General features: G+C 46.7%; 1 protein-coding gene across 4 annotated transcripts in view; it reads left to right on the top strand.

Annotated features, from left to right (window-relative positions):
* PCDH1 (protocadherin 1) overlaps nt 1–22,556 on the top strand; it is a 139,377-nt gene that overhangs the window by 88,436 nt on the left and 28,385 nt on the right. For all 4 annotated transcript variants that reach the window (XM_048515525.1, XM_048515524.1, XM_048515526.1 and 1 more), the window contains exon 4: nt 5,896–6,115. In XM_048515525.1, the coding sequence (XP_048371482.1) occupies nt 5,896–6,115 (220 nt within the window). The remainder of the gene's footprint in view (nt 1–5,895; nt 6,116–22,556) is intronic.

The raw sequence follows: 22,556 nt of genomic DNA, 5'->3' as shown, positions 1-22,556 counted from the left end.
GATCGAGCATTGTGGACAGGTAATGAGAGCTGTGAGCTTTGGACAGGTGAGGTACCAAGAATCTCTTTGAACTTTCATGGTCTGAGGGAGTTCCTGGAGGTAAAAAGGGAGCAGCTAGTTAATGAGGTTGATGACTCCTGGGAAATGATGGATTGGGCACGAGCCTCGGGTTTTATGAGGATTCTAAGGTAGATCAATGGGGAGAGGGGAATTTGACATGTACGGTCATCCCCCACTTGATAGACTCAATCTCCTGGCCAGTTTCTGCAGTATATCGAACCAATACTCAGTCTTTTCATTGCTATTTCCTTCCATGGTGGATTAAAATGTCCAAGCCCAGTTCAGGATGAGCCGTGACCCTCTCATTCAAGCCTAAGCGTGCCATGCAAAATGCTAATTATATTACCGACTGAAGTTCCACAGGGGCCTATTGGGAGGAATAATGGAAATGTTTTCCGTATTTAATGGGATGGGATAATTGTTGGGATCATTGTTGATGTCTCCCTCAGCAGGGGGCCACAGATTTTGGCTGCCCTTAATAGCCGACCATTATTTGCCTCTGGCATGTGCAGGGGGGGGGGGGGGGGAGAGAGAGAGAGAGAGAGAGAGAGAGAGAGAGAAATCAGCTTCTCATCCAACACTGGGGTGTGATGTTCTCTGAAGATCTCTCATAGGTCAAATTTTAGTGCAAAAGTATTTCACTTCTGGCTTGCAGGTAGGAATTGTATGAGGGCAGCAAGGATTTCCAACATGGCTGCCCTTCCTTTTCCCCCTTTCCCTTTTTGTCCTTTCCCTCTTCCCCCCTTCCTTTCTCTTTCCCTGCTGTTCTTTTCTTTTCATCTCCCTTTTTCCCTGGGGTTGTTTATGTTCAGTTGTATCACTGACAATGTCAGTGATATGATTTATTAACACGTTCCCCTCAGTTAGCATTGGTTGTTGAGTCACCTTAATACGTAGATTGTAACTGGTCTGTTTAATTGACATTTTATTGCTGGAAGCCGCCCTGAGCTCATCCACCAGGAAGGGTGGCCTAGAAATTGATTTATAAATGAATAAATAAAAATATGTAAAAATTTGCAAAGTTCCTGGTAGGCACACTTTCAGACTGGATGGAGCAGGTAGGTCAAACCAGTGTTAAGAACATAAGAAAGAGCCTGCTGGATCAGACTAGAGTCCATCTAGTCCAGCACTCTGCTACTCGCAGTGGCCCACCAGGTGCCTTTGGGAGCTCACATGCAGGAGGTGAAAGCAATGGCCTCACAGGTTCCCGAGAGTAGGTTACTAATTATTTGTGTGTGCCGAGAGGGGGTTACTCATTGGTGATTTTGCCACGTGATTTTTGCCTTAGTTACGCCCCTCCTCCACTCCTCAGCAGTAGCGCGCAGAACTTGAAGCAGTCTAGCAGGAGGTGCACCGGTGTGTGTGGTAGCCTGCACCTGCGTGCATTCGGTTCCTGCCCAAGGACTGGGCCAGCCTCATTGGCACTACGCCACTGTTTGAATCCCACCACCATGGGAACCTGTTACTAAAATTTTTTGATCCCACCACTGCTCCTGAGCACCTGGTCTGTTAAGGCATTTGCAATCTCAGATCAAGGAGGATCAAGATTGGTAGCCATAGATCGACTTCTCCTCCATAAATCTGTCCAAGTCCCTTAAAGCTATCCAGGTTAGTGGCCATCACCACCTCCTGTGGCAGCATATTCCAAACACCAATCATGCGTTGCGTGAAGAAATGTTTCATTAGTCCTAATTCTTCCCCCCATCATTTTCAATCTGTGCCCCCTGGTTCTAGTATTGTGAGAAAGAGAGAAACACAAGCTACTCATTAGTAAATTTGCATCTTTATAGTAAATGATCTCTCAGGCCTACGTTATTGACACACATGTTTCCAACAGATTTTGACTGCATGGGGTATCATCAAAAGCATGGTTTTCAATTCTTGGCCAAATTTTATCCTTAGAAAGACCAAAGATGAATGCAGAACACTGTTCTTTCAGGCTGATTGCAGTGAAGTCTTATCTTCTGTGGAAAATATATTGTGTGCCTCACTATTGGCCCCCCCGAATACATGGTTTTAACCTTCAAGGCCTTACACGGTCTGGGACCCTCGTACCTGCAGGACCGTCTGGCCCCATATGTTCCCATCTTGGCCTCTGCACTCAGCAGAGGCCAATTTGCTGGTGGTTCCTGGCCCCTCCGTGATGCGGCTGGCTTCCACCCGGGCCAGGACTTTTACAGCCCTGGCCCCTGGCTGGTGGAATGCTCTCCCTCCAGCTGCCCGAGCCCTGCGGGACCTTAATGAGTTTCGCAGGGCCTGTAAGACTGAGCTATTCCGCCAGGCTTTTGGGGAGGCCAGCCGCTGATGCCCCCCCTCCCCTTTTTAACAACTGGGCCCCTGCTGTTTCCCTCCTAGAGGAGTTTTAGTCGCTGGACACCATCTGCTGTCCTGTTGTTTTAAAATGTTATTTTATGACTCTACGCTGTGTTTTAATGTACACCATTACTAAATGTGTGGTGTTTGTTTATTTATTTATCTGTTGTGAACCGCCCTGAGCCCTCCGGGGGAGGGCGGTATATAAGTCTAATAATTAATTAATTAATTGATTGATTGATTGATTGATTGATTGATTAATCAATTAATCAAACAATCAATCAATTAATTAATTAATTAATGCATGCTCTGGCATTGGAAGAAACTTTATACTAGCTTTTGCAACCGAGCTGGCCACTTTAAAAGCAGAATAGCACACATCAGCACATAGCTCTGCGGGGTTCAACCAAAGTTTTTCTCCCTTCCTCTGTTTTACCCTCACAACAACCTGTGAGGTAGTGAGGCTGCTGTGGTCAAAATGGGGATTTGAATCTGAGTCTCCCAGGTCCTAGTCTAACAGGGCAATCCTAATGAGAGAAACTCCAGTCTAAACCCATTGAAATGAAAAGACTTAGACTGGAGTAACGCTCCTTAGGATTGCACTGTAACCTTTTGACAACCCCATCCAAGGAGTGTGCAGGGCTGCTCTGGCGGACTTGCCCTCCCTGGGACACTTACCTTGGCAGAGGTGTGACATTGTCGCCATGTGGCCACAACTTTCCCCGGCAGTGGAACATGGTGCAGGACACTGTGACAGCATCCATGCACCTCCATTGCTAGTGCGGTAGGGGCGGCCAGGGGCCTTGACTGGAGAGGAGCCAACTGTAGTTTAATTGGCTCCCTCCTGGCCTTTTGCTGCTGGAAGCGGTTTGTTTTGACTTAAATCTATGCTGCTTCTTAGATTCTAATCTGGAGAACAGGGTTTGGTTTCCCACTCCTCCACCTGAGTGGTGGAGGCTTATCTGATGAATCAGATGTGTTTCTGCACTCCTGGTGGGTGACCTTGTCATAGGGTGATTCCGCACATGAGTAAAATAGGTTCGACCCAGTTCCCTGAGAAGGGTACTAACCTAGGTCGAAGCCATTGTTATTCCCCACTGCAACCAGCTTGATCCCAGCTCGGAGGGCGGGATCATCCTGTGCCTCTTCGCCGCTCCGTTCCAATTGGCTACTGTTCTACGGCCATGTTCCGTCTATCCCCACACATGTTATAAAAAAAACTGCCACAGGAATGAAGGGACGAAGGTGCCGTTTTTTGATTGGCCAGCTGTACGCATGCCCGAAACCCTCAGCTGTGATTGGCTGAATAGGGGACTCCTGGCACCAAAGATTCCGCACTTTACTGGAATCGAGCTGAGTCCGAGCGTGGTTCCCTGAAAAAGTAGTAGTTCCCAACTGGAGTCGGAAATTTGACCGTTACACGGGGCGAAGCTGGTACAAAACCACGTCGATCCCAGTGGTTGTGCGGAGCACTTAGATCGAACGCAGCTCGAACTTAGGTCGATAACGCAAGTGCCGAATCGACCAAAGTTCTCTTAACTCTCTCAGTCCCACCTACCTCACAAGGTATCTGTTGTGGGGAGAGGAAGGAAAGGAGCTTATAAGCCACCTTGAGTCTCCTTACAGGAGAGAAAGGTGGGGTATAAACCCAAACTCTTCTCTTCTTCTTTTTCTCTTTACAAGCCTCCCCATGCTGTCGGGAAGCCTCTCTGAGAGCGGTGGCGTTGCGGCCCGGCCAGCCACCTGGCCATTTGGATGGGGCCGCCCGCCACTACACCATGTCCACTCTCACATCTTGTCAATGTTGTTCATAAACACATCAAATACACTGTTTGACTTGGGAGACAGCATCGACCCCATCCATCCAAGAGTGTCTTGCATTCATCCCAGGGCTTTGTGAGGATCATCGGCTGAGAGACGTGCTCGCTTTTGAAGGGGAGGTTCTTAAGTGGTGCAGCGTGAATGAAGTGGTGAGATGAATGCTGTCCATGCTGGGATCTGTCTGCAAAGATAATGGGGATCGATACTTTCAAACATCCCAAGCTTGACTCGTCTATTACCGTAGAGATGCAACTGTGCAGATTTGCTGATGACAACCTCATTGATCTTCAGGTGACTTCACTGCTCCACTTTGATGTTGGAGAGTGTCTGCCAGGTGTGATTTGCTAACTCTCTTAGGCATATAAATTCTACCTGAGTCCATCTCCGTTGGACATAGGATGTACAGTGCGCACATTAATTATTCATTTATTTGTTACATTTATGGCTTGCTTTTCGGCCTCACCTTCTGATGCAGCCAGGTGGAATTGGCCACTGATATAGGTGGTTCTGTAAAGGTCTGTGGCAAAAGGGCTTTTGAAAATATGTCTGTCATATCATTATACCAGGGGTGTCCAACTCTGGCGCTTCAGACGTTCATGGACTACAATTCCCATCAACCCCTGCTGGCATGGCCAGTTGGGGCTGAGGGGAATTGTAGTCCATGAACATCTGAAGCACCAGAGTTGGACACCCCCGCGCTTTACTGATTGAATAGCTGGACTTGGCTGCGGCTTCCTTGGTGGCAGATTTTGGGTTGCCTTTTTGTAACGTGCGAAATGGCTACGGGTGCACAGTTCGTGGGGATTCTTTCGTGGCATCTCCATCTTGCCCAAAACGAAGCCTTTGTGTGTCTGCCACTTGTAGAGGTCAAAAGGGATTTGGAAGGAAGCGAGTCTCTGTACGCATTTCCCAGCCTCAGATTAGGAGCACCAGGTGTGCCACAATCCACTACTGCTAATTTATATTCCCCTGTGGTAGGACTTCTGGAAGGAGTTGGAAGGTGATTCTGACAGGTCCTAAATGGAGAACAATATAGGGATCCACCAGCATCATAAGACCTGGGAGAAACTGGGAACACGAATCCTTGTTTTTCTGTTTAGTCTACAGATGAATGTCCGTGATCTGTGACTACATCATTGGTTGTGTCATCAGGATTGTTATCGCCACTTACCCAGTCACACTTTACTACTAGTACGTAATGGACAATTCCCTTCGGCACGTGCCAACACCTTTTCTTGTGCCCGCCAAGCATTTTTAAGAAGTGGGTGGAACCAGGTGGGACTTTTGCCCAGCAAGGCTTCTGACTGATGATTTGATTGGTTGTGGAGATTTTATGAGATTTTTAAAAACATTGTTTCGGCAGCAGCTGCCACCACAGGACAAGGATCTGCGCCATATGGCTGAAGTTAAGATCTGGCAATCATTTTGTGGCTGGCTCTGCCTCCTCTGGCAGTCATCTTGTGGCCGCCATTTTGTTGCGGCACCCACCATGTCAGCATTACAAATGTACCCCCGCGCAGAACCTCTGATGTCGTGGGTTTCAAATATCCAACCCAACTTAAGATCCTGGAAGGCTCTCTGAATGGAGAATTGTTTCATTACACAAATGTACCACTTTGATGTTCGGCATGCCACGAATGTTTACAATGTCCACATGCAGTACTTTTTTTGTGACGTCCCTCTGTATTGTTTGTTGCACAGTTACCTCATCGTCGAGTGACGTTTTCCGCAGCCAATCAGGCTCAGGACCTGCAGGATCCATCCCAACACAGTTACTATGACAGCGGCCTCGAGGAGTCAGAAACACCAAGCAGCAAATCCTCATCAGGGCCCCGTATTGGACCTCTGGCTCTGCCTGAGGATCACTATGAGCGCACCACGCCCGATGGCAGCATTGGGGAGATGGAGCACCCCGAGAACGGTAAGGGATCCACTTCACTTACCACGCTCCTCCGTGCGAATACACTGAGGGTTCGTAGGGCACCTTCAGAACCAAGGAATGGGATTAGGGAGTTTTTTGGAGCCAAGCAATGGGGAAGCAGCAGTGGGGAGGAAGGAAAAGTATGAGATATAGAGAGGGGAGGCAGAAGACGATGGTCCCTGAGGGTTAGTGTTCACATTTGAGTCAACAGTGGAGTATTCATTGGAGGTGTGCCAAAAAAAATCAGTAAAACTTGGGTTTGGGTTTAATGAACTTGAATTTTTTTTGTTAAACCCTGATTTTCCCACACTCCCATATTGGGAATATCTGGATTCCCCTGCAAAAAATCAGGTCTATTAGACCCAGATCTAATTCTGCCCCCATGCCCCCATTTCCTCCTCTCCATCTTGCCCCACTAGCCTTGAATCCAGGACTGTAGCCCCTTATGGACCCCGGAAGCCATACTGGTGGTCGGCACACAGCTGCCTCCAAGCCCCATGTGGAACTGGGAGGTGGCAATGGGGGAGTTCTGTGTCTGGCTGGCTAGCAGATGAGTAGGGGAGGAGTAGAGGGGATTCGCATTCCTCCCCCAGTCTTGTTTTTTAAAATATCAATGAGGCTGAAACAACCCAAATCGTGCTGAAAAAATGGGCATTTCAGGATCCTTTAAATTGCCGCCATTTTTTTTCTGAAGGGAAAAAAACTCAGTATTTTTCAAGGGGGTATTTGGGTTCAGCTTTGCCAAACGCACACCCTTAATAGTCACTAGTGAAGAGCAGTTGACTCTGTCCTTTTCCATAGATTTGCTTGACCCTGCACTAACCTCCTTCTGCCTTTTGGTTTAACTTGGAAGTGGTCTAAAATGAATATGGGAATTAGAGTGTCCTCTGCCTGCCAGACTTTTTCAGATTTTGACCAACATGTACCTGCGTGCACATGATTACCTTATAATGCAGAAAGAAATTTTGAGACAAACTCATCAAGGTTCCTTTTTGTGCTGCATTAATCACTGGTCCTTTCTGCACAACGCAAATAAAACGTCTTGTAGACATTTTTAAAAGAACCGTTTTGGCTTTTTTGTCCGCATTGCTTGGACAAATGAAGCATTGGCAGGGAAAGCAGTTCTTTTTCCAACCTCCCCATCCCCAACTCCAGGGGTGGAGTGAGGGAGAACTTCGCCCGGGGCACGTATGCACCCTGTGCCCCTGCCATGCCCCTGTCTGCCCTGCCCCCTCCACACACACCCGCCCCCTTGGCTCTACACCACTGCCCAGCTCAGTTTCCACTGAGCAGCTCGTGCCCACGATCTTCTGCCCTCTTCAAGAGGCTCCATTCTGCCCCCATTTGCAAAGTTCCCACAGAGTTTCCTTCTTGCAGCTCATCCACGCATCATTTCAGCGTAGGAAGTTCATTTAAAAAGTTAGTTTTTCCTGGCGATTTCACGCATTTGTCGTTTCTTTCCTTTTTCGGGGTTTTAAACGAGAGATCTTCGAATCTAAGATATCACAATATGAGAGTCGCAGTCGATTCTCATATCATGACGCTGCAGCTTTGAAGATATCTCATTTTACAAGTTCAAATACCTTTGTTGACATAGAATTAAAATATACAGACAGTCAAAAGCATTTATAGATAATTCATTTAAAAAAAAAGCGGAAAAAACAACACATGTGTGGGATTGCTAGGAAAAACGAACTTTATCAATGAACTCTATATAGTGAAAAGGTGAGTGGATGAGCTGCAAGTAGAGGAAACTCCATGGGGACGTTCTGCAAATGACGGCAGCACGGAGCCTCCTGAAGGGGCCAGAAGAAGAGTTTGAAGAAGAGTTTGGATTTAGATCCCCCCTTTCTCTCCTGCAGGAGACTCAAAGGGGCTCACAATCTCCTTGCCCTTCCCCCCTCACAACAAACACCCTGTGAGGTGGGTGGGGCTGAGAGAGCTCCAAGAAGCTGTGACTAGCCCAAGGTCACCCAGCTGGCGTGTGTGGGAGTGCCCAGGCTAATCTGAATTCCCCAGATAAGCCTCCACAGCTCAGGCGGCAGAGCTGGGAATCAAACCCAGTTCCTCCAGATTAGATACACGAGCTCTTAACCTCCTACGCCACTGCTGCTCAGTGGAAATGGTGGTAAGTCAGAAGGCGGTGGTAAGCATGAGCTGCTCAGTGGAAATTGAAACTAAGAGCTGGGGAGGCAAAAATGAGAAATAAAATGTCTCCTGATCTCCGCACAACAAGCGTGAGACGTTTTCAAAGCAGCTTCGGGAAAAAGATCGCTGATTTAATGTTTTCCGAATAATCCAGGTTGAGCTGCAAATAAAAAGTCCTGAGGATGTTTTAGGGGGAAAACACGTGCAGAGTTCCTTCCCAAAACACTTATTTTAATGTCCTCAAGACATTTTATTTGTGCTGTGCAGAAAAGGTTATCCTATTATGTGGCAACCTGGTTTTTTGTTTGTTTGTTAAAGAATACACACTTTGAAAAATGTAGCAGCCTGCATGTGCACCTTGGTATGAACAAAACCGAAATTAAAAATGGAAATATGGGGGGATTACTGATGAATTGGTGCAACTCCGTAACAACAATCTGGGCAGGAAATTAGGTAAGGAGAACAAACATTCAAGGTAGTAACTTGAGCTCTTGATTGCAGGATTCCCAAAGCAGTCTAATTGACCTCTCAGCAGCCATATAAAAGCTGGAGGTTTTCAGTTGCCTGGAAATAGGCCAGCTCTCTCTGCAAATCTACCAAGCTGAGTAGAGAAGGAAGTCGGCAGACTATTAGGTCTCGGAACCTTAAGCCAACAAACAGTCTCTGAGGTATTGATCAGGATTGTTTATTGTTGAGGCATCGGAGCACCCAAGCTTGGCAAAGCCAGTTCTGACCAACCTGGTGTTTGCCATCCTTTTTATTCCCCGCTGTAAAAAAAACCCTCCCGTTTCCCCAAGAAGTTGTAAAACAGTCCCTGGAGCTGAGGCACCCCAAGGTCAGTGGCAAATAGAAAAAGAGAGAGCCACCTGCCCCATGAGATAACGGATGCAGTTCTTTCTCTCATGGGACCAGGGGGCCAGAGGAAGCCTAGTTATCTGCAAAGCATGTGAAGCCATAAAGTAAAGATCAAGGAAAAAATGCTCCTAGTAGCGATGGTTACATATAGCGGGCTGGTTACATATATCTTTTAGCAGCATTAGTTTGTTGTTTTAAGCTATTACATTGATTCAGGAATGCATCTCAATCACATAGATGCTATGCCCCTGACACAGACCTTACTAATAAATCTCTGAGAAAGTGAAGGGCTCTGTCAATGCTAACGGTCTCCCAGCTAGAGCCAGAGGTGGAAATGGAGCCTTGGCAAGAATGGGAGAGAGGGGAGAGGAGTATTGTGCTGGGGTGAAAGAGTGGGCAGCCAAGAGAGTGCTACTCTGGAGCAAGGAGATGGGTGTGCCTAAGAGCTGAGTGGCTGCCACACCTACAAGTCTGGCCCCTTCCGCACATGCAGAATAATGCACTCTTAGTCCACTTTCAATGCACTTTGCCGCTGTGCGGAATAGCAAAATCCACTTGAAAACAATTGTGAAAGTGGATTGAAAGTGCATTATTCTGCATGTGCGGAAGGGGCCTGCGTGATGTTTTTCCCAGGCTCTGCTTTCCGCACGTCCCCTCCTCTCAGCTAGTGTTTCCCCCAGGTTTCTGACACATTTTCCTCTACCCACTGACCACTCAAAGCTCTGTCTTTTTATGTGTGCCTCCAACTCTTAGGCTCCTTCCGCACAGGCAGAATAATGCACTTTCAAACTTCTTTCAGTGCTCTTTGAAGCTGTGTGGAATAGCAAAATCCACTTGCAAATAGTTGTGAAAGTGGTTTGAAAACACATTATTCTGCATGTGCGGAAGGGACCCTGGTTTCCTCACACTTTGTTCCTGCAGCTTCTGAGCACACTGCCCCCTCTCTTTCTGTATCCTGTGCAAGTCTTTTCCCAACCAAAGTGACATTTTACTTCCTCTAAATTCAGACGTTGCATTAATGTTCCTTTAAGCCCCCGGATAGTTTATGGGCATTCTAAGACATCAGAGCGGCCCAGTATCCAGAGGAGATTGAAGACAGGCAGTTATATGAGCTGGGTTTCCAAACCTGCTACTTTGACATAGTCGCACAAGACTTCTTAGTTGAGGTGTTACGATCGAATGTGTTCATCAGCCCAAAAGAGACAACTCCCTGCTCTGATATTATCGTTCCCTGGACAAGCCCACACCTTTCCTGTTGACCTTGAAGTCAAAACTTATTCTGATTAGCATGCCTCAAAGGTCAGGAAATCCTGAAGAGTGAGGTTTTAGAGCGCACACAGCACGCGGTTCGGCAAAACAGCTGGTAGAGTTCTGGACTGTTTCAGGGCGGGTTTTTACTTTCAAACACTTTCCCATAGTTTAAAAAAAAGAAGCTCAGTAGGTAATAAGCAAACACATCAAAGAAAACAGTTTTAACATGGACCTATCCCAATGGGTTAGCTTTTCCCATGCAAGCAAAGAAGCATTCAAAATGCAATCCACTACCTATCATCTTATATGGTACAATCCACTTGTGGCCCTCCAGATGTTATGGACTACAGTTCCCATCATCCCCTGCCAGCACCATGCTGGCAGGGGATGATAAGAACTGTAGTCCATAACATCTGGAGGGCTGCGAGTTTGACAACATGATGCATTTAGGCATCTCAAGAAGCCACAATTTTTGTACCATGATGCGATTAGCAATGCACGTCCCTTGAAAAAGCAGGTTCAGGGTGGTCACAGTTTACAATTGAAGTCTTTTCTGCTTACAATTGAATTTACAATTGAAGTCTTTTCTGTCGCATGGTGCATATTTGACCTGCTTCATCTTGTCCTTATCCGAGAAAGGTGATCAGACTGCGTAGGCTTCTGCATGGGGCTGCTTTTCAAAACAGTTTGGAAACAGCTGCTAGTTCTAAACACATCAGCAACATGTGACAGTTAACCGCAGTCGTCTCTGGACAGTATTCAGGAGAAGTGGTGTAGCTCAGTGGGAGACCATCTGCTGTGCAAATTTAACCCCCAGCATCTCCAATGAGAAAGATTAGGTAGCAGCTTAGGTGAGAGACCTCTGGGGAGCAGCTGCCTCTGTGTGAGAAAGGCCTCTGTGTGAGAGACCCTGGGGAGCAGCTGCCAGTCAAAGAAGGTGGAATTGACCTGGCTGGACCAGTGCCACTTCTTCTGAATGGATGGACTGTGGCTCAGTGAAGATCCCAGATTCTGTCCCTAGCCTCTAACTTAAAAGGGTCAGGCTATGGAGAGCCATTTGGTCCCATCCAAAGGGGGCGGAGAAATCTGCCATCATGGGGTCGCGCTGGCATTTTTTGCCTTTCCCTGGACACTTGCCCTGGCAGAAGGGTGGAACCACCTGCATGTGGCTGTCACAGCCCTCCCGGTGGTGAGATGTGGCCCTGAACGCTGCACCAGTGACCCTGCACTGCTGCTAGAATACTGGGGATGTGGCTGGCAGGGAAACCAATGTGAGTTGGCTTCCTCTCAGCCGTTCTGGGATGGGAGCTTCGGACTTATGCCATCTTTTGGGTGGCATAAGTCCATTAAGCCCAATGGGGGCTTTTCAGCAGCTGGGAGGCTTGTTTGCGTCTTTAGCCTCCCCACGCCACCAGAAAGCCCCCTTGGGAGCAGCGGGCCAGACCCACCTTGGTGCCATATCCGGGCACCTCCCTGTTTATATGGGGCTGCCAATCAGCCAAACTAGATGTTTTGGGCCACAGTAGATGACTGGTCTGAACCAACATAAGGCAGCTTTACAATTGTGTTTATTTATATTTCGCATTATACCCTTGCAAATGTTAACACCTTTAAATCTTTATGCTTTGGCGTCTCACGTTTGGTCTGTGTTTTAAAACACCGCTGCTGATTATTTCAGTGTCAATTGATTTCCATTTTAAATTTTGTTGCTGTTTGTTGCTATTTTCTTTTAAAGTTTATTTTTTTATTGCTTCCGTTGTTCTGAAACTGCTCAGGAACATATTGTTGATGTTTCCGTGTATGTGATGTTTGTTTCACTGCTGCTCTTTTAATATGTGGTTATTTTATGCTGGCATTTCGAAATTGTTTATTTTGTTGTAATTGACTGTGAGCTGCCTTGAGCACCTTTGGCAGAGAAGGGGGGGGGTAGAAAAATAAACAAAAGTACCTCTGTTTCTCCTGACTGCTGAAATGAAGAATGAGAGTTGAGTTTCAACCGCAGAGGAAGAGCCAGTCCTTTCGAATCCCAGATAACTTCTTCCAATCAAAGCTCTAAAACTGGTTCTAAAGCCAAGCAGTTTGAAGCAGGCCAGGAATTTTCGAGACACTATCTGATTGGGCACCTTGCTTCCAAGGAGGGATTTCTTACCGAATGATAATGGTTAAAAACCATTATGGGCCAAGGATAGGTTCTTCAGGATGGGGGCGGTGATTATCAACAGCTTCTTAAATTCTCCTGGCGTTAAAATAATTCTAGGTATTGTAAATTGTCTGATTATTTTTGGCAATGTCCAAATCCAAATCATTTTATTTACGGTCATCGGCCAGAACAGCAATAACAGAAATGGTAATATCCATTTTCATCAGCCTGAACAGACCAGCTTAGCCTGGGCTCGTGAGATCTTGGGAGCTAAGCAGGGTTGGCCGTGGTCGGTACTTGAATAGGAGACTACCAACGCAGACCAAGGTCAAGATCCAGAGGAAGGCAATGGCAAAACCACCTCTGTTCCTCTCTATCCTGGAAGCAGGGGTGCACTGGAGGTGGAGAATCGTCCCTGACCCCTTCCCCCTTGCCCTACCCTGCCCCACCAGCATGGCCTGTTTTCAGCCGGCAGAAAGTTGTTTTCAGCTGGCAGAAAAAGGTAAGTGGGGGCAGAGCTGATGGGGCCAGGGGGGGGCAGCACCCGGGCACCATTTTCTCCCCCTATAACCCTGCGTGAAACACCCCATGGATGGGATTGTCATGAGTCAGTTGTGATTTAACAGCACTCATAAGAACATAAGAACTAGCCTGCTGGATCAGACCAGAGTCCATCTAGTCCAGCACTCTGCTGCTCGCAGTGGCCCACCAGGTGCCTTTGGGAGCTCACATGCAGGATGTGAAAGCAATGGCCTTCTGCTGCTGCTGCTGCTCTTGAGCACCTGGTCTGCTAAGGCATTGGCAATCTGAGATCAAGGAGGATCAAGATTGGTAGCCATAGATCGACTTCTCCTCCATAAATCTGTCCAAGGCCTTTTTAAAGCTATCCAGGTTAGTGGCCATCACCACCTCCTGTGGCAGCATAGTCCAAACACCAATCATTCGTTGTGTGAAGAAGTGTTTCCTCTTACATATCATCATCATCATCATCTCCTCTTACATATCATCATCTCCTCTTACATATCATCATCATCATCTCTTCCTCCTCCTCCGTCTCGTAGTATAGGAAGCATAAAATAAGAACCCAAGGAAATTGTCCTGTCCATTGGGGCTCACTTTGCCAGGTTTTGAAATCACAGCCTCCTAGGAAAGGTTGTCTTAGTGAGTCTCCCTTTGCGTGTTTAAAAAGATGCAGTTACGCTACTAGACCCACATCTGTGTGAATGAAGCCTACTTTCCTACTTGGGAAGCCATTCACTCTGGGAAGCTGGGCATAAGAGAGGAATCTGCCCCCTCTCACTTCTGTTCTAAAGGAGCTATAGCTGTAGGTCCTAACAGCTGAGAATGACACATTTATTTCCAAGAGATCTTTAAATAAAGGGTCAACACTCTAATCCAGATGTCTGAATCTGTATAAGGCAGCTTTACCATTGTGTCTATTTATCTTTCACATTATTACCCTTGCAAATTTTCACACCGTTAAATCTTTATGCTTTGGTGTCTCACGTTTGGTCTGTGTTTTAAAACACCGCTGCTGATTATTTCAGTGTCAATTAATTTCAATTTTAAATTTTGTTGCTATTTTTTGATATTTTCTTTTAAAGTTTACTTTTGCTGCTTCTGTTGTTCTGAAACTGCACTGCTCAGGAATGTACTGTTGATGTTTAAATGGAGGGTCAACACTCGAATGCAGATGTGGAAATGAAAATGGAGGCTGGAATTTAGTAGAATGATCAGAGATCATTTACTGAGGGGGAGTAGGAATGCATGCATTTAGTCAGTGCCCTGACCTGGATGATTCAGGCTAGCCCAGTCTGATGAGAGCCAGCATTGCATAGTTGTGAAGAACGTCAGACTCTGATCTGGAGAACTGGGTTTGGTTCCCTTCTCTTCCACATGAAGCCCACGAGGTGACCTTGGGTTAGTCACAACTCTCTCATCTCCACCTACCTCGCAAGGTGTCTATTGTGGGGAGACAAAGGGAACGCAACTGTAAACTGCTTTGAAATACCTTAAGGTTGAGAAAAGTGGGGTATGAAAGCAAACTCTTCTTCATTTGGGAAGCTAAGCAGGGTCAACCCTGTTTTAAGTATTTGGATGGAATTCCACCAGCGAAATCCAGGGTCTCTATTAGGCTTGGAGATTTGGATGCACTGGATCCCGGATTCGGCCTGAATCTGGGCACATTCGGGCATATTCGGGCCAAAATCAGACCGAATATGTCCTGCCCGAATATGAACAAATCCGAATGCAAGGCATTCAGGGTTTTTGGAGTATTTTTCGGTGATTTTTCATGTTTTGGCCTGCAGGGGGCGCATTTTTAAAGCAGAGGCACCAAAATTTCAGGGTATCATCCGGAGACTGTCTGAATGATACCAACCAAAATTGGTGAAGTTTGGTTCAGGGGGGCCAAAGTTATGAACCACTAAAGGGGGTGCCCAATCCCACATTTTTTCCAATGGAAGCTAACAGGAGATGTGTAGGAGCAGGGAAACAAAATAAGCCTTTTGGGGGCCCATAAAATTGAGCCCCCAGAAGCAAAGTTCACCAAGTCTCGATACTATTACCAGAAGGGCCTCCTGGAGCCACCTTGAAAGTGCCTCTATCTTCCAAAATTTGCAGCCTGCACAGAAATTCCCCATTGGGTACAATGGAGCCAAGGCACTGCAGAGCAGAGAATCTTGGGCAATTTCTTGGGTTCTTGTCAGGGACACATTTTTAAAGCTAATGGCACCAAAAATTCAGCGTCTCATCTGCAGACGGTCCTGATGATAACACCCAAATCTGGTGAAGTCTGGCTGAGGGGGTCCAAAGTTATGAACCCTCAAAGGGGTAGCCCCATCTCCTGTTAGCTCCCATTGGAAACAGTGGGGAATGGGGCACCTCCTTTGGGGGTCCATAACTTTGGCCCCCCTAAACTAAACTTCTCAAACCGCAGTTGATATCATCAGGACAGTCTCCAGATGACACCCTGAAATTGTGGTGCCACTGCTTTAAAAATGCGCCCCCTGCAGGCACAAACGTGAAGAAACACCAAAAAAATACCAAAAAATCAGATGGAGCCGATTTTTTCAGGTATACCCAAATATTCGGATTTATCTAAATATGTTATTTGTCTTATTCGGGCATACAGATAATTTTATGCCCAAATAAATCCAAATTTTACCGAATTTCTAGGATATTGACCAAGTCTAGTCACTATGCAAAAAAAAAAGGCAATGGCCAACCATCTCAAGACTCATACCCTGAAAATCCTATAGAGTTACCATAAATCAGCTGTGACTTGCCAGAACTTGACTCACACACAGTATTAAAGTATTTTACATCGCACAATCTGAGCTACAATTCAAGCAATAACCCAAAGCAAATGAAGAGAAGAGAAGCACTTGGAGCACAACCGGGGGCAGCAGGCAAGCTGGATTCTGGGAACATGCAGCCCGGATCCCACATTGAGCTCATTAAAATAATGAGAACAGATCTTAGTGGAGAAGCCCGGCAATAACAGAAACCAAATGGACAGATTTTTCTGGGTTTGGAGGGAGGTGTTAGATGAAGGCAGAGATGACAATCTGGCTTTCTCCAGGCAGAAGGCAGAGCTATTCTTCTCAAGCAAGGGGAAGACTTTGAGGTGAAGGCAGTTTGCCGAGAGGAGGTCAGGAAGCTTCTGCTCGAGGAGAGTGGAAAGGAGGCAGTTTAGAGATGAGAGGGGAGGTCAGAAAGCTTCTGCTTTTGGAGAGCAGGAAGGAGACTGTTTGGAGATGAGAGAAGCGTCTGCTTCGGTGGCAAAAAAAGTTACAGGCTGATATCCACAGGGGTCCTCTTGTTAAGCAAGTCAACAGGGCACTGTGCTTGATTGGATCAAAATGCCACTGCGCAGCCGGCTACGCCTGATCCGGTCCATTTCTTTCTGGGATTTCTACCGAGCCTTTGCCGGGCTTACCAGCTAGCCACTGACCCTTCAGGGACAAAGTTCAGTGATGTAACCTGCTCCCACCTGTTCTTCCACCTTATTCGGCCTCCTTTGTTCTCCAGAACGACTCACAGATGAGAGCAGGCCAGACCTTTGGCTGAACAGTCACAAGTACAGGCTTCGGCCAATCAAAGGCAGGGGGAAAGTTCATGGTCATTCTGACTCCCACTGTACATGTTATGAATCTGTTTTTTTCTAGCCCAGTGATGGCGAACCCTTTCGAGACTGAGTGCCCAAACTGCAACCCAAACCCCACTTATTTATCGCAAAATGCCAACCCGGCAATTTAACCTGAATGCTGAGGTTTTAGTTTAGAAAAAAACGGTTGGCTCCCTCTTCCTCCGCCCCACTCGCTTGAGCAGGGGCCAGCCTGCTCTAGCCTCCAGAATGTCCCGTGCGCACCACTCTGTGCCTCTCTAGCATCTCTGCCTCCTCTGCACCTCACCCCCCTCGGGCAGCAACCACCCAGAGCACAGGCATCAGGCCCGCCAGCTGAGTCCTCCCTGCTCACCGCGGTGTGCGCACATCGTGCTCAGTGGCCCAGGCCAGCCTAGATGTGTGTGTGTGGGGGTGGGTGATTTTCTGTCCCCCACATGACGAACTCTGTGTGTGCGTGCCCACAGAGAGGGCTCCGAGTGCCACCTCTGGCACCCGTGCCATAGGTTCGCCATCACTGTTCTAGCCTGTTCACGATTTGGCTTTTTAGTATGTTCAACCACAGTTTCCCAATGTTCAGGCCTAGTTTAGGTTAGCAAGACATTCCATTGGTACAAAAAGTTATGGCAAAATTGCTGGTGGGTGTTCATTATGGGGAAGGTATTTCTTCATTCTTAAGAGAATGACGCTGGTGCCGGTCCCGATTCAGTATTGCAGGACCGGAGTGCTTGCTTGCACTCAGCATTGCTCATGGAAACCATTCTTCCTGCATCTCCATCCTCGGAGACTGTGTGGATAGTTACAGGAATAGGATTTTTATTTTAGTGTCACCCACATTGTGGAGGGTCTTTACTTTAGGTGGCATAATAATAATAATAATAATTTCATAGAACACCTTTAGGGAGCCAACCTGAACGGGTCTCCTCAAAAGTCAGTTCCATTTTACTCAATGGACCTGACTCCCAGGAAAATATTCTTTGCATTGCAGCTTTAGTGTATCTTCTGAGCTTCAACTAACTGCACTTTTGGAGAGCCCAGACCACACCTCAAAAGATTTCAAGGTGAAAAGCCAGGTATAAACTCCATGAATTTGGGTGCTGGGTGACAGTGTTAGACCACAATCTTTTATCTGGTCTCAGCCCTTCCATAAACTCACAACTAAATGGAAAACACATATTGTCTCTGTCAATAAAGCGCTACAGAGATAACAAAAGATGAATAAGAGGCTGTATCATCTACCATCAACCCAAAAGATAAACGGCTAGGGACTTAGTGACAAGGACAGTTAGTGCAGTTTATCCAAACAATTAGTTAGCCAAATGTTTTTGGGAAGCCCTTCAAATCACTTGCATCCATGATGCAGCCTCAGTTTTAAAAAGAGGAGAAAGAAACTCTCCTCATACAGGAACTTGTGGCTCTGGATAAGACCATTGGATTAGCCAGGATTTTTACTTGAATTTTAGGTAAGAGTAGAGAATGCTCATTTTTAGATGATCAATAAGCAGCTCGGAAAAGCCCAAAGTGCGGAATGCACCTGGGCAGTTTCTGAGAACCAGAGACTGCGAGATGAAAAGGTAAACGTACACCTTTGAGAGAACCTGCATTTGGGTAAACAGGTCCAATAAGCCTCCAAATCTCACGCAGATGTTCTGAGGAAAGGGAGAAAAATCTCATCTCGCTGTTGGTTTATTTTAGGCTGTCCCAGTTTTGTGTGTGTGAAGTTCCATCAGATTACAGTTGAATTTTGGCAACCCTGTGGTTTTCAATGCAAGATATGTTGGGAAAAGGTTTGCCATTGCCTGCCTTTGCATGGGCTGAAAGAATTCTGAGAGAACTGTGAGTGGCCCAAGGTTACCCTGCAGGCTTCATGTGGAGGAGTGGAGAATTGAACTCTGTTCTTAGTGTTTGTTTATTGCAGATTGTCCCGATTTTGTTTGTGTGAAGTGCCATCAGTTTATACTTGGCTTTTGGTAGACCCATACGATTTTAAGTGAGAACTATGTTGGGAGGTGGTTTACCATTGCCTCCCTCTTCATGGGCTGAAAGAGTTCTCAGAGAACTGTGACTGGCCCAAGGTCACTCTGCAGTCTTCATGTGGAAGAGTGGGGAATCGAACCCAGTTCTCCAGATGAGAGTCCGCTGCTCTTAACCACTACACCACACTGGCCCAGTTACAAAGTATTAAATCCCTTGGGGCAGTGGCATAGCTACCACGGGGCAGGGGGGTGCACGTCGCACCGGGCGCATGCCTGGGTGGGGCCCCAGCAAAAATGTATTTTTGATATTTTTAGTGTTTTTACTTTGTTGGCCAGCAGGGAATGCAGTTTATAGGATAGCGGCACCAAAATTTCAGGATATCGTCCAGCAACACTCCTGCTGATACCAGCCAAGTTTGGTGAAGTTTGGTTCTGGGGGTCCAAAGTTATGGACCCCCAAAGAAAGTGCCCCATCCCCCATTGTTTCCAATGGGAGCTAATAGTAGATGGGGCTACCTTTTGAGGGTCCATAACTTTGGACCCCCTGAACCAAACTTCACTAAACTTAGGTGGTATCATCAGGATAATCTCCTGCTGATACCAGCCAGGTTTGGTGGTTTGGTTTGCGGAGTCCAAAGTTATGGACCCCCAAAGGGGGTGCCCCCCATCTCCCATTGTTTCCAATAGGAGCTAATAATAGATGGGTCTACCCTTTTGAGGGTCTATAACTTTGGACCCCCTTAACCAAACTTCACCAAACCTGGAAGGTATCATCAGGAGAGTCTCCTAAAGATACCCTGAAATTTTGATAGCTAGCCTAAAAACTACCCCCCCCCCCTTGCAGGCCAAAAACTGGAAAACACTAAAAATACAAAAAACACAAATGAACAAGGTGGGGGGGGGGGCAGCAAAACTCCGATTTTGCACTTGGCTCCATTTCCCCTAGCCATGCTTGGGGGAAAGTTGTAACTGCTGAGTTACAGTTGAATGTCATTTTTTTCCATTCAATCTGAAACTTTCCACACTTACCCTGAGGAAACTTTTTTCCCCCTATTGAGTAATATGTGTTGTTTTGCCTCCACTTTTTCTTGCCTGTCCAGGTGAAAGTTTAATGAAAGGGGGACTAAATTTACCTCAACAGCTCGTTCAATATTATTATAAGAGAACTGTGGGGACACGCAGCTTATGCGCTATCAACATGTCATAAACTCATCTTGCCCGTTCATATGAATGTGGGCAGCTGGTGATTCAAAGATAAAGACAGGCTAGTGTGAGGGAAAGCTATTTTAGAAAAGTTCTGGGCAACTACAGAAGACCCTGAGGGAAATTAAAACAACACATTCCTAAATATAATAAAGCCTTGAGCCTAGATTCTGGTTGCCTCAGAGCTTCCTCCTACTCAGTCTCCTCCTGTAACAGCCACGCCATATTAATTTGGTAGTGAATAGGAGCTCAGATAGGTAATATAACAAAATGGCCCCCTGCACTGTCATTATTATTTTTTTAAATATCCAGTTTTCTACACATTCTTCATAAAAAGAATTCTTTTAAAATGTGGTGCTGCAGTCCTATACATATTTCCTTGGGGGCAAAATCTGTTGAAATTAGTGTGATTTACTTCCAAGTAGCCATTCATGGGATCATGTGTTCATATTGATCGTTGCCAACCGGGGTTAGAGGGGGGGAAACCATCTTTCTTTCTTTTTTGGTCAACAAGTAACAACCAACACATGGCGACCCTGTAGGGTTTTTAAGGCAAGGGACGTTCATAGGTAGTTTGCCATTACCTGCCTGTTATGTTATGGACTACAGTTCCCATCATCCCCTGCCAGCATCGTGCTGACAGGGGATGATGGGAACTGTAGTTTATAACATCTGGAGGGTTGCGAGTTTGACACCTGTGAAATAGAAGAAGAAGAAGAAGAAGAAGAAGAGTTTGGATTTATATCCCCCCTTTCTCTCCTGCAGGAGACTCAAAGGGGCTTACAATCTCCTTGCCCTTCCCCCCTCACAACAAACACCCTGTGAGGTGGGTGGGGCTGAGAGAGCTCCGAGAAGCTGTGACTAGCCCAAGGTCACCCACAGCTGGCGTGTGTGGGAGTGCACAGGCTAATCTGAATTCCCCAGAGAAGCCTCCACAGCTCAGCCGGCAGAGCGGGGAATCAAACCCGGTTCCTCCAGATTAGATACCTGAGCTCTTAACCTCCTACGCCACTGCTGCTTTATCTTTGCCAGGGTCAAGACTGAAAGTATGTGATTAGCGCAAGGTCACCCAGCAAGTTTCCATGGCAGAGCGGGGATTCAAACCTAAGTTTCCCAGTTCCTGGCTGGATACCTTAACCACTGCACCACCCCGTGAACCCCGTGTGCAGTAATAGGTAGCTGAAGCTTTTTATGTCATAGAAGGCAATAACATCAAACGGTAACAGGGTTCCCAGATTCCTTCCAGGATCAGGGGATCCTCTGATTTGTTCCCCGTTCCTAAACCATGCAGCTGGCTAGCAGAGGTCTTACCCAGAGGTGGGATCCAGCAGGTTCTCACAGGTTCCCGAGAGTAGGTTACTAATTATTTGTGTGTGCTGAGAGGGGGGTTACTAATGGGTGATTTTGCCATGTGATTTTTGCCTTAGTTACGCCCTCCTCTTCAGTAGTAGCGCGCAGAACTTGAAGCAGTCTAGCAGGAGGTGCACCAGCATGCATGGCAGCCTGCACCTGCGTGCATTCGTTTCCCACCCAAGGACTGGCACAGCGGCTTCATCCTTGCCACAGCCCCGCCCAGGAATGCCCAGCCCCTGGAATGCCTGGCCACACCCCCGTCATGCCCCGCCCAGCCCCATTGGCGCTACGCCACAGTTTGAATCCCACCCCCATGGGAACCTGTTACTAAAATTTTTGGATCCCACCACTGGTTTACCAGGCTTAAAAGGAGGCATGATGATGTCACTTCCAGAAGTGATGTCATCCCATTGGCAAGGGCGAGGGTTTGGGACCTTTTTTTTCTCCAGACCATTGGCAACCCTATTTTAGCTATCCATGAGCAGCTCTGCAGTATTAAACTGTTGTAATGCAATAAGCAATGAGGCAGACAACTAATTGGTGATGAATGCTACTAACAGGGCTTAATGCAAGATTCTTAATCAGTCCTGCTGCTCTTTATTTCAGCATAATTATTTGGATCACAGATACATGCTAATTTACCCAGGTTCCCCCACACCACATCCTGGGAATTTAAATCAGAATTCTAGGAAGTATTTCAGATTTCCCCCCAATAGTGTTCCTCAACTTGTGTTGTACCTTCTGATTAGTTGTACCTCCCAGGTATCCTATCCAAGAAGAACCAGGTGCCTGCACCTTTGGAAGAGTTTGGATTTATACCCCACCTTTCTCTCCTGTAAGGAGACTCAAGGTGGCTTACAAGCTCCTTTCCCTTCCTCTTTAGTTTATGGGAAAGATCCGAAGGGCAACCAATATTCCAAACCCACGTTTGCTAAGGAAAGGGAGAAAGGGATTTATAAGGCAGAACTGGGGTAGGGCATAAGGGAATGCTTTCATCCTTGCTGAAACTGTTCGGCTCTGCTTAGCAAATACTTGCCCCTAAGCCTCTGTCCATCCCATAGCTTATTGCTGCTCTTGGAGCTCAGCTCAGAGGGAAAGGAAATCCAAAATAGTCCTGTGGCAAGGGCATGTGCCAGCAGAGAAGGGGTTAAACATCTTCCTTCCGCCTGCCAGTTCTCCCAAGCAAATACACGCATTAAAGAACAATCCCAAGTGCTGGGTTTGTCTAGTTACCTGTATCTTCACCCTAGGACTGTGTGTCTCCAGGTGTACACAGTGATTTGGTTTCCAATTGCTTTCCATTTTGCTTTGTGCTTGGGCCAACAGTTTATCCTTTTGCTATTATGGCAATTTAGTTTCCTTGGTAGCTTCCTGTACTACAAGAGCCTT

This window comes from Sphaerodactylus townsendi, linkage group LG14 (genome assembly GCF_021028975.2).
Source record: "Sphaerodactylus townsendi isolate TG3544 linkage group LG14, MPM_Stown_v2.3, whole genome shotgun sequence".
NCBI classification, from domain to species: Eukaryota; Metazoa; Chordata; class Lepidosauria; order Squamata; family Sphaerodactylidae; genus Sphaerodactylus; species Sphaerodactylus townsendi.
Note: the sequence above shows the minus strand (reverse complement) of the source record. Positions and strands in the feature narration are given on the sequence as shown.